The sequence below is a fragment of the Oncorhynchus gorbuscha genome, linkage group LG24 (assembly GCF_021184085.1).
Source record: "Oncorhynchus gorbuscha isolate QuinsamMale2020 ecotype Even-year linkage group LG24, OgorEven_v1.0, whole genome shotgun sequence".
NCBI lineage: Eukaryota > Metazoa > Chordata > Actinopteri > Salmoniformes > Salmonidae > Oncorhynchus > Oncorhynchus gorbuscha.
The window spans coordinates 58,399,775-58,412,001 of NC_060196.1; the positions used below are offsets into that span (position 1 = coordinate 58,399,775).

A 12,227-nucleotide genomic window follows, 5' to 3' on the forward strand; every position below is an offset into this window, starting at 1 on the left:
ACGGAGTGTAGTGTGTAGTTGGCTGAGGGAAGAAAGACGGAGTGTAGTGTGTAGTTGGCTGAGGGAAGAAAGACAGAGTGTAGTGTGTAGTTGGCTGAGGGAAGAAAGACAGAGTGTAGTGTGTAGTTGGCTGAGGGAAGAAAGGGGGAGAAAGTAGAGATAAATGAAAGGCTCAGTTAAGGGATTGCAAATTCAAAGTGGTTTATGAAATGGAGAGGGATCGAGCAGAACAACCCCTTCCCCTCCCTCCCTCCCTCCCTCCCTCCCCCTCCCTCCCTCCCTCCCTCCCTCCCCTCCCTCCCTCCCTCCCTCCCTCCTCCCTCCCTCCCTCCCTCCCTCCCTCCCTCCCTCCAGCTTCTCTCTCTCCTCTCTCTCTTCCCATCCCTCTCTCTCTCTCTCTTCCCCTCTCTTCCCCTCTCTCTCTCTCTCTCTCTCTCTCTCTCTCTCTCTCTCTCTCTCTCTCTCTCTCTCTCTCTCTCTCTCTCTCTCTCTCTCTCTCTCTCTCTCTCTCTCTCTCTCTCTCTCTCTCTCTTCCCCTCCCTCTCTCTCTCTCTTCCCCTCTCTCTCCCTCTCTCTCTCTTCCCCTCCCTCTCTCTGTGCTCTGTAAACCTGGAACACTGTATTATCCCACACTCTCTGCTGCAGTCAACGAACAATAAATGATGCTCGGGAACCTGTTTGCTTTAACATTTACCCTGTTACCACGACTGTTTGTGTGGTTGTTTTAACTGCTGAAGGGTAGCCGGGTTCGACTCTCGTCATCTGCTTTACCTGTCGTTTACAATTCCGGCATGCAGATACAGCGTCACGTACATCGTTAATAGACAGGAGAGGGAGAGAGGAGCTGGTAGGAATAGACGAATGTGACATGTTTATGTTTTGCCGCGGTCAATCCTACACTACGTGTACACTACCTAACGTGCGCATTAATTATATCGTAGCGCAATATCTTTCGGGGAGAGCAGTGCGTCTGTAGGCATTTTAAAAGGACCACTGTTGAACAGTATAGGTTACCATCGGATTTACTGCTATTTCTCTCTAAATTATTTCACCATCTATACATTTTTTCCCCCAGAGACATTATGTTATTGGAATATTTGCAACAGCGCTAAATCACTCGTTTTATTTCAGTGCTCTGGACAGCGCTATACTGAACCAAAGTATGGTCGGAGCGGAGGACAAACTACAAATCATTCTCTTATGCAACGTTTTCTTACCTGTTATTGATATCGAGAGAGCAAGTGGAATTAAGAGACGTCTGACCTACGTGTGCTGTTAATTGACATCTGTTTCGGTTCATGTTTACATAACTTTCACCCGGTTAGCTATTGATTGCGCTAAATGTGCAAGAGGATACCCGTCCAACCGACTTGATTTATAGTCTAGGTGACTATGGATTTGTCTCGTTAATATTATGATTTGTCTCATAATATTGTCCCGAGACCAACACGTGTTGAGTGTAGACAGAGGAAGAATCATTTAGATGCAGAAAAACAGCATTTTGTGTAGGTTGCTCAGACTTAACAGTTCCATTTATTTTACAGACCAAAACCAAAGTTACCCTTCAGCAGAACGAGTGTTGAGATAGGTTGGCTATTTAATGAGGGATGTATAAATAGTTTATTTTGTCTTGACAAAACACGCAACTTTCAAGAGTTCTTGACACAGCTACAGCAGAACAATATCAGAGGAGAATTAAGTCACCAAGACAATTCTCAAACATCAGCAGCATACATCTTTCAAACCAAGTTTCTGAGACTCTAAGACTTCCAACATGGCGGTGTCCTTTCAAAGTCTACCCGAGGTTCGACGCTCCATCATCGGCCAGACACTGATCTTTGCCTCGCTGACTTTACTCCTCTCTTGGTCCTGCCCGGCTCTAGGCAAGAAGAAGCTCTACATCGGCGCCCTCTTCCCGATGAGCGGAGGCTGGCCCGGGGGCCAAGCATGCCTCCCTTCCGCTCAGATGGCCCTCGACTTGGTGAACAAGAGAACGGATATACTGCCGGAGTACGAGCTGGAACTGATCCACTACGATAGCATGGTGAGTAGCCTAGCCTGATACACTAAATAGCATGGTGAGTAGCCTAGCCTCATGCACTAAATAGCATGGTGAGTAGCCTAGCCTGATACACTAAATAGCATGGTGAGTAGCCTAGCCTGATACACTAAATAGCATGGTGAGTAGCCTAGCCTCATGCACTAAATAGCATGGTGAGTAGCCTAGCCTGATACACTAAATAGCATGGTGAGTAGCCTAGCCTGATACACTAAATAGCATGGTGAGTAGCCTAGCCTCATGCACTAAATAGCATGGTGAGTAGCCTAGCCTGATACACTAAATAGCATGGTGAGTAGCCTAGCCTGATACACTAAATAGCATGGTGAGTAGCCTAGCCTCATGCACTAAATAGCATGGTGAGTAGCCTAGCCTGATACACTAAATAGCATGGTGAGTAGCCTAGCCTAGCCTGATACACTAAATAGCATGGTGAGTAGCCTAGCCTAGCCTGATACACTAAATAGCATGGTGAGTAGCCTAGCCTAGCCTGATACACTAAATAGCATGGTGAGTAGCCAAGCCTGATACACTAAATAGCATGGTGAGTAGCCTAGCCTAGCCTAGCCTGATATACTAAATAGCATGGTGAGTAGCCTAGCCTGATACACTAAATAGCATGGTGAGTAGCCTAGCCTAGCCTGATACACTAAATAGTATGGTGAGTAGCCTAGCCTGAGACACTAAATAGCATGGTGAGTAGCCTAGCCTGATACACTAAATAGCATGGTGAGTAGCCTAGCCTCATGCACTAAATAGCATGGTGAGTAGCCTAGCCTGATACACTAAATAGCATGGTGAGTAGCCTAGCCTCATGCACTAAATAGCATGGTGAGTAGCCTAGCCTGATACACTAAATAGCATGGTGAGTAGCCTAGCCTCATGCACTAAATAGCATGGTGAGTAGCCTAGCCTGATACACTAAATAGCATGGTGAGTAGCCTAGCCTGATACACTAAATAGCATGGTGAGTAGCCTAGCCTAGCCTGATACACTAAATAGCATGGTGAGTAGCCTAGCCTCATGCACTAAATAGCCTGGTGAGTAGCATAGCCTGATACACTAAATAGCATGGTGAGTAGCCTAGCCTGATACACTAAATAGCATGGTGAGTTTATGAAATGGAGAGGGATCGAGCAGAACAACCCCTTCCCCTACCTCCTAGCCTCTGTTATTCTGATACACTAAATAGCATGGTGAGTAGCCTAGCCTGATACACTAAATAGCATGGTGAGTAGCCTAGCCTAGCCTGATACACTAAATAGCCTGGTGAGTAGCATAGCCTGATACACTAAATAGCATGGTGAGTAGCATAGCCTGATACACTAAATAGCATGGTGAGTAGCATAGCCTGATACACTAAATAGCATGGTGAGTAGCCTAGCCTGATACACTAAATAGCATGGTGAGTAGCCTAGCCTAGCCTGATACACTAAATAGCCTGGTGAGTAGCATAGCCTGATACACTAAATAGCATGGTGAGTAGCATAGCCTGATACACTAAATAGCATGGTGAGTAGCTTAGCCTGATACACTAAATAGCATGGTGAGTAGCCTAGCCTAGCCTGATGCACTATATAGCATGATGAGTAGCTTAGCCTAGCCTGATACACTAAATAGCATGGTGAGTAGCCTAGCCTAGCCTGATGCACTATATAGCATGATTAGTAACCTAGCAGGCTAGGCTAAGTAGCATGGTGAGTAGCTTAGCCTGATACACTAAATAGCATGGTGAGTATCCTAGGCTAAGCTATAGGCAAAGTGCACTTTAAGTTCCTATAGGTATAACAACGTGTAATAGGAATGTAAGGTTGATGCATTGACTGCATTATTTCTGTGTAAACATCCAAAGTGTCTGATTTACGTGGTTTATGGTTGTGTTAATAATTCAGACTGGAACTTTATTCGTATTGTAGAACAGCATTGTGTCATAATGGCTTGCTTTTATCACAACTTTGTCTTGCCTATATTTTGTGTAATATGAATACCAAGTCTGTATGTGTGCAAGCTGTCATGCCTGCATCTGTCATGCGTGCAATCCCATAATTGGGATAATAAACTGTGAATTTCTCTAATTTCCTCAGTCATTATTTTTTAATGAGCGCCAATAGACTGTATCTTTGATTCATGTTCTTTAAGACGGGCTAAAATCACTCAGTAGAAAATGTATCTTATGAGCATTGGTCATCATTATGTAGCCTCTGTCAGAAACACCTTTATTCAAATACAATTACTGGTGAAATTACTAGTGCTGACAACAATAAACAGAATATTCAGACAGAGTGCATACTATGTTTAGGAGTATTGGACTCTCTCTCTCTCTCTCTCTCTCTCTCTCTCTCTCTCTCTCTCTCTCTCTCTCTCTCTCTCTCTCTCTTTGTCTCTCTCTCTCTCTCTCTCTCTCTCTCTGCCTCTTCTTCCCACCTGCGTCCCTCCTCCACATCATGGGAGAGAGATGCCAACACACCACACTTACAGTCTGGAAATAGTTAAATGCACTGTGACTGGCTGGTGTTGCTAAGAGCATTGCTCTGATTGGTTGGAACTGCTCTGCATTGGAACCCCACTTCAAAAGACTTGGGGGGGGTAGAAAGGGGGAAGGGGGGGGGGTGGTTAGAGGTTGGCATAACAACAGTAACCAAGACGACTGCGGTTCATACAAACAGAGAGCTACAGATTTCTCTCCAAGAAAAGGGAAAGATTGTGCGCTTACTATCGTTGCTTGATCAGGGAAACAGATGGATGGCGAGGTGATGTGAGCCTGCCTGTTGCGGTAAGCTCCTATTGAGTGTTCAGCGTAGTTAGCCAAATGTAAGAAGTGCCTTTGTTTGGGGCAGTCATCCATCATAGGCACTTACACAGCCCGTCCAAGTGTCTTCCAGGTTAGCTGCACGATGAGGTGAAAGTTGACCTCTCGCGGACCAGAGCTCTGACGGATCTGGCGACTGCTTAGGGTGCACTATGTAGGGAGGGGTCAGAATAATTGAGAACACTCCCCATGAGTATCGCTCTGGATTAGTGGCTCTTTTTGTTTACACAGACATTCATTTGATTTGATAGTAAAAAGGAGGGCAACATTCTCCAAAACCTATTCATGGACATAACGTTAGATTTAGATGGTGATGTCCAAAAGGCTGCATTTAGGATGGATGGAGTTTTATTTCTAAGTTTAGGACGGATCGAGTTTTATTTATAAGTGTAGGACGGATCGAGTTTTATTTATAAGTGTAGGATGGATGGAGTTTTATTTCTAAGTGTAGGACGGATCGAGTTTTATTTATAAGTGTAGGACGGATCGAGTTTTATTTATAAGTGTAGGACGGATCGAGTTTTATTTATAAGTGTAGGACGGATCGAGTTTTATTTATAAGTGTAGGACGGATCGAGTTTTATTTATAAGTGTAGGACGGATCGAGTTTTATTTATAAGTGTAGGACGGATCGAGTTTTATTTATAAGTGTAGGACGGATCGAGTTTTATTTATAAGTGTAGGACGGATCGAGTTTTATTTCTAAGTGTAGGACGGATCGAGTTTTATTTATAAGTGTAGGACGGATCGAGTTTTATTTATAAGTGTAGGACGGATCGAGTTTTATTTATAAGTGTAGGACGGATCGAGTTTTATTTCTAAGTGTAGGACGGATCGAGTTTTATTTCTAAGTGTAGGACGGATCGAGTTTTATTTATAAGTGTAGGACGGATCGAGTTTTATTTATAAGTGTAGGACGGATCGAGTTTTATTTCTAAGTGTAGGACGGATCGAGTTTTATTTATAAGTGTAGGACGGATCGAGTTTTATTTATAAGTGTAGGACGGATCGAGTTTTATTTATAAGTGTAGGACGGATCGAGTTTTATTTATAAGTGTAGGACGGATCGAGTTTTATTTCTAAGTGTAGGACGGATCGAGTTTTATTTCTAAGTGTAGGACGGATTTATAAGTGTAGGACGGAGTTTTATTTATAAGTGTAGGACGGATCGAGTTTTATTTATAAGTGTAGGACGGATCGAGTTTTATTTATAAGTGTAGGACGGATCGAGTTTTATTTATAAGTGTAGGATGATTACGTTTTATTCGGATCAAGTTTTATTTCTAAGTGTAGGATGATTACGTTTTATTCGTGAGTATAGGATGGATTGGGTTTAACCTCCACACCAGGCCTTCATAACCTTCATCAAAACGCCTGTGAATCTCTCTGTCGCTCTCTCTCTCTCTCTCTCTCTCTCTCTCTCTCTCTCTCTCTCTCTCTCTCTCTCTCTCTCTCTCACACCAGGCCTCCATTACCTTCATCAAAACGTCTGTGAATCTCTCTGTCGCTCTCTCTCTCTCTCTCTCTCCACACCAGGCCTCCATTACCTTCATCAAAACGCCTGTGAATCTCTCTGTCGCTCTCTCTCTCTCTCTCTCTCCACACCAGGCCTCCATTACCTTCATCAAAACGCCTGTGAATCTCTGTCTCTCTCTCTTTCTCTCTCTCTCCACACCAGGCCTCCATTACCTTCATCAAAACGCCTGTGAATCTCTCTGTCTGTCTGTCTGTCTGTCTCTCTCTCTCTCTCTCTCTCTCTCTCTCTCTCTCTCTCTCTCTCTCTCTCTCTCTCTCTCTCTCTCTCTCTCTCTCTCTCTCTCTCCACACCAGGCCTCCATTACCTTCATCAAAACGCCTGTGAATCTCTCTGCCGATCTCTCTCTCTCTCTCTCTCTCTCTCTCTCTCTCTCTCTCTCTCTCTCTCTCTCTCTCTCTCTCTCTCTCTCTCTCTCTCTCTCTCTCTCTCTCTCCACACCAGGCCTCCATTACCTTCATCAAAACGCCTGTGAATCTCTCTGTCGCTCTCTCCACACCAGGTCTCCATAGCCTTCATTGTAACCCATCTGTCAGCAACACTTAAGTGATGGTTTATAAGCGGTTTTGTTTTATTGACGGGATTGACTTCTTGCGACCCCCTATAAAATCATCTGATATATTTAGAGGAACCCTGCACTGTCAAGCCATTTTCAAATAGTCAATACTTGAGAATGAACTTGATTATATATTTATAAAGTGTTCATCTCTAGCCTATTCATGTGAATAATGGAAAGTCTACGCCTCTTTGTGAAGGAAAATAATTGTGCTGTTCCAGTCCAGATGAGTCTTTACAATATCGCTGATACTTCATCCAAATATGTAACAGCTGCTTGCCATTCCTTTCGGGAGTCTGTAGAACTCTTAACATTCGGAGCGTTCTAAAATATCCTGAAAGTCAATGACTGCATTTGGCACGCTTCATAGTGCCCGTGCATCTCTCTGTCTCGCTCTGTCTCAGCCCTTCACTCAGGCAAGCAGAGGTGCTCAATACTAAAAAGTTGAAAATACAAAAATATCTACATAGTTTGTGCTGACAGTTTTTTTCTCTCTGTAGGCTGTGTGTGTGTGTGTGTGTGTGTGTGTGTGTGTGTGTGTGTGTGTGTGTGTGTGTGTGTGTGTGTGTGTGTGTGTGTGTGTGTGTGTGTGTGTGTGTGTGTGTGTGTGTGTGTGTGTGTGTGTGTGTGTGTGTGTGTGTGTGTGTGTGTGTGTGCTGTTGGGTTCAATCGATTTGATGCGTTGGGCCCCAGCTGCACAGTTCATGGATGGCACCCACAGACCGGATCTCCCTGTTTATTGCTCCCTAGCCAAACTTTGCAGTGTTTATTTTTTTGTGTGTGCTATTTTTTTTATACATGATTTGCTCAGAAAGTTAATTTTATTATTACCTACAGCAAAAAATAACTTTTGGACATTAGATCCCGGGTCACTCACCAAAAATTGAGCAGAAATTTGCTTTCTCTGACTTTCTCTGGATTCATTGTTTGTACCCGAGGCAGCTCTATACATCCCCGGGGCTACACCAAAACGCTGATGCCAGAGAAGAAGAAGAAGTGGGGCCCTAGTCAGACTCAGGCAGTGTGCATACCATCCACCGCTTCAGAGTATATTACTCGCTAAGGTTCAGTCCCTGGACAATAAAGTAGACAAGGTCAGGGCGAGGATCTCCTTCCAGAGAGACATCAGGGACTGTGAAATACTCAGTTTTTACGGAATCACGACTCTCTCCGGACAAATTGTCCGTGTCCATTCAGCCAGTGGGGTTCTCCTTCCATCATGCGGACAGGAAGAAAGAACCCTCTGTGAAAGAGTTTCATGATTAACAACTCATGGTGGGATTGTGGTAAAATACAGACAGTCATTTTGTTCTCCCGATCTGGAATACTTCACCATGTAATGCTAACGGCATTACCTCCCGAGTTAATTGTCTTCGGTCATCGTCACTGCTTTGCACCCCCCCTGCCCTACTTTCGGAAAATCAGATCACGCCTCCATTATGCTCCTCCCCACCTATACGCAGAAACTTAAACAGGAAGCACCTGTGGTAAGTACTGTTCAACGTTGGTCTCACCAATTGGAATTTGTGCTTCAAGAATGTTTTGATCATGTGGACTGGGAAATGTTCCGGGTCGCTTCTGAGCATAGTATCGATGTATACACTTACTCGGGCACTGGGTTTATCAGGAAGTGCAAAGAGGATGTTGTTCCCACTATGTAAGAATGCTGTTCATCGACTACAGCTCAGCCTTCAACACCATAGTGCCTTCCAAGCTCATCACTAAGCTCAGGATCCTGGGTCTGAACCAGGGGAGGACGACTGCCCCCTCGCATTGACGATTTAAAGTTGAAGGCCGACCGTGGTACTGGAGGCATTGTCTACAGAAAACAGGATCCCCCATTATAGTGAATGGGGAAATGGCAATCTTCGTGGTCAATATTCTTGTATATATATATATATATATACAAGAATATTACACAATCATGTTACCAATAATTATATTTCACCAGATGTATGTCGTTGAAGAAATTACTTAAAAATCACACACAGACAAAGTTATAAGGATAACTTACATTATAATGGCAGCCTGCAGTAAATCGGTTGGCTGTAAACTTGACATACTCTATGAGAGGAGGCAGGACTGAGCTGGCCTGCAACGTCACTTCCTAGAGGAGCTCAAACTGCACATGCAATGTTTCCAAAATCTCCTCCATGTAGCAAGATGGTCGAAAAGCTGAAATGACACTTCCTGATCATCAACTGCGCCACTGAGCACTCTCATAGGGAACAATGGAGTGATGTCATCGATGGCTTCGTTCCATATGTTTTACACTCTATGAATCCTTCCCTGTGCAACTGGCTCCTGGATTTCCTGATGGGCCGACCCCAAGTGGTGAAGGTAGGCAACAACACCTCTGTCAAGCTGATCCTCAACACAGGGGCCCCACAGGGGTGCGCGCTCAGCCCCCCTCCTGTACTCCCTAATCACCCATGACTGTGTGGCCACGCACATCTCCAACTCAATCAGCAAGTTTGCTGACAACACAACAGTGGTAGGCCTGATTACCAACAATGATGAGACAGCCTACAAGGAAGAGGTGAGAGCCCTGGCGGAATGGTGCCAGGAAAATAACCTTTCCTTCAACATCAACAAAATGAAAGAGCTGATCAGGACAGGAGACAGCAGAGAAAGCAGAAGCAGAGAAAGCAGAGAAAGCAGAGAAAGCAGAGAAAGCAGAGACAGCAGAGAAAGCATACCCCCATCCACATCGAGGAGGCTGCAGTGGAGAGGGTCAAAAGCTTGAAGGTCCTCAGCGTGCACATCACTGACGACCTGAAATGGTCCCTTCACGTAGACAGTGTGGTGAAGAAGGTGCAACAGCACCTCTTCAACCTCAGGAGGCTGAAGGAGTTTGGCTTGGCCTCTAAGATCCTCACAAACCTCTACAGGTAAACAGTTCCTTCAGAAAGTATTCACACCCCTTGACTTTTTTCTATATTTTGTTGTCAAAATGGAACTATGTCTTTCAATTTATTTTACAAATTAATAAAAGCATGAAAGCTGAAATGTCTTGGGTTAATCAGTATTCAACACCTTTTTTTTATGGCAAGTCTAAATAAGTTCAGAAGTAAGAATTAAGTAAGAATTATCTTTTTCAAGTCACATAATAAGTTGCATGGACTCAGTCTGTGTTTAACATGATTTTTGAATGCCTACCTCCCTGTAAGGTCCCTCAGTCGAGCATTACATTTCAAACACAGATTGAACCACAAAGATCACTGAGGTTTTCCAATGTCTCGCAAAAAAGGGCACCTATTGGTAGATGGGTACAAATAAATAAAGCAGACATGGAATATCCCTTCAGCATACACCTAGTCACGACAAAGATACAAACATCCTTCCTAACTCAGTTGCCGGTGAGGAAGGAAACTCCGCAGGGATTTCATCATGATGCCAATGGTGACTTTAAAAAGAAGAATGGCTTTGATAGGAAAAAACTGATGATGGATCAACAACATTGTAGTTACTCTACAATACTAACCTACTTGACAGAGAAAGAGGGAAACCTGTACAGAATACCAATATTCCAAAACATGCATCCTATTTTCAATAAAAGGCAAGAAAGTAAAACTGCAAAAAATGTGGCAAAGAAATGAACTGTATGTCCTGAACACAAAGCAATATGTTTGGGGAAAATCCAATACAACACATCACTGAGTACCACTCTTCATATTTTCAACCATGGTGGTGGGCATCATGTTATGGGCATGCCTGGTTCAGTCTGCTGTCCAACAGACACTGGGAGACAAATTCACCTTTCAGCAAATTCACCTTTCAGCAGGACAATAACCTAAAACACAAGGCCAAATCTACACTGGAGTTGCTTACCAAGATGATATTGAATGTTCCTGAGTGGCCCAGTTACAGTTATGACATAAATCAGCTTCAAAATCTATGCCAAGACTTGAAAATGGCCCCAAACACGTCACTGACTCAACGAGCCAAACACGTCACTGACTCAACGAGCCAAACACGCCACTGACTCAATGAGCCCCAAGCACATCACTGACTCAATGAGCCCCAAGCACATCACTGACTCAATGAGCCCCAAGCACATCACTGACTCAATGAGCCCCAAGCACATCACTGACTCAATGAGCCCCAAGCACATCACTGACTCAATGAGCCCCCAATACATCACTGACTCAATGAGCCCCCAACACATCACTGACTCAAAGAGCCTCAAACAGGCCACTGACTCAATGAGCCCCAAGCACATCATTGACTCAATGAGCCCCCAATACATCACTGACTCAATGAGCCCCCAATACATCACTGACTCAATGAGCCCCCAACACATCACTGACTCAAAGAGCCTCAAACAGGCCACTGACTCAATGAGCCCCCAACACATCACTGACTCAAAGAGCCTCAAACAGGCCACTGACTCAATGAGCCCCAAACATCACTGACTCAATGAGCCCCCAACACATCACTGACTCAATATATAAAATATATAAATGAAAAAATCACTGACTGGGCCTCAAACAGGCCAGACTCCCCAAGCACATCATTGACTCAATGAGCCCCAACACATCACTGACTCAAAGAGCCCCAAACAGGCCACTGACTCAAAGAGCCCCCACGCCCGACTCAGAATAAACAGGCGTCACTGACTCAAAGTGGGGTTAGTCTGATCTGATTGAGCCTCAAACAGGCCACTGACTGGAGCCTCAAACATGTTACTGACTCTGACTCTGAATGTGACTGGGTGGGTGGGGTCAGTCTGAACTGATTGTGACTGGGTGGGTGGGGTTAGTCTGATCTGATTGTGACTGGGTGGGTGGGGTCAGTCTGAACTGATTGTGACTGGGTGGGTGGGGTTAGTCTGAACTGATTGTGACTGGGTGGGTGGGGTTAGTCTGAACTGATTGTGACTGGGTGGGTGGGGTTAGTCTGAACTGATTGTGACTGGGTGGGTGGGGTTAGTCTGATCTGATTGTGACTGGGTGGGTGGGGTTAGTCTGAACTTATTGTGACTGGGTGGGTGGGGTTAGCCTGAACTGATTGTGACTGGGTGGGGTTAGTCTGAACTGATTGTGACTGGGTGGAGTTAGTCTGAACTGATTGTGACTGGGTGGGTGGGGTTAGTCTGAACTGATTGTGACTGGGTGGGTGGGGTTAGTCTGAACTGATTGTGACTGGGTGGGTGGGGTTAGTCTGAACTGATTGTGACTGGGTGGGTGGGGTTAGCCTGAACTGATTGTGACTGGGTGGGTGGGGTTAGTCTGAACTGATTGTGACTGGGTGGGTGGGGTTAGCCTGA

General features: G+C 44.7%; 1 protein-coding gene across 3 annotated transcripts in view; it reads left to right on the plus strand.

The window, feature by feature from the left end:
• Window positions 1-12,227, plus strand: part of LOC124013436 (gamma-aminobutyric acid type B receptor subunit 1-like) — a 247,874-nt gene that overhangs the window by 48,077 nt on the left and 187,570 nt on the right. For 2 of the 3 annotated variants that reach the window (XM_046327782.1, XM_046327783.1), the window contains exon 1: window positions 620-2,044. In XM_046327782.1, the coding sequence (XP_046183738.1) occupies window positions 1,775-2,044 (270 nt within the window). In that variant the 5' untranslated portion in view covers window positions 620-1,774. Of the gene's footprint in view, window positions 1-619; window positions 2,045-12,227 lie in introns of those variants that run through there. The other variant, XM_046327784.1, reaches the window with a different exon arrangement.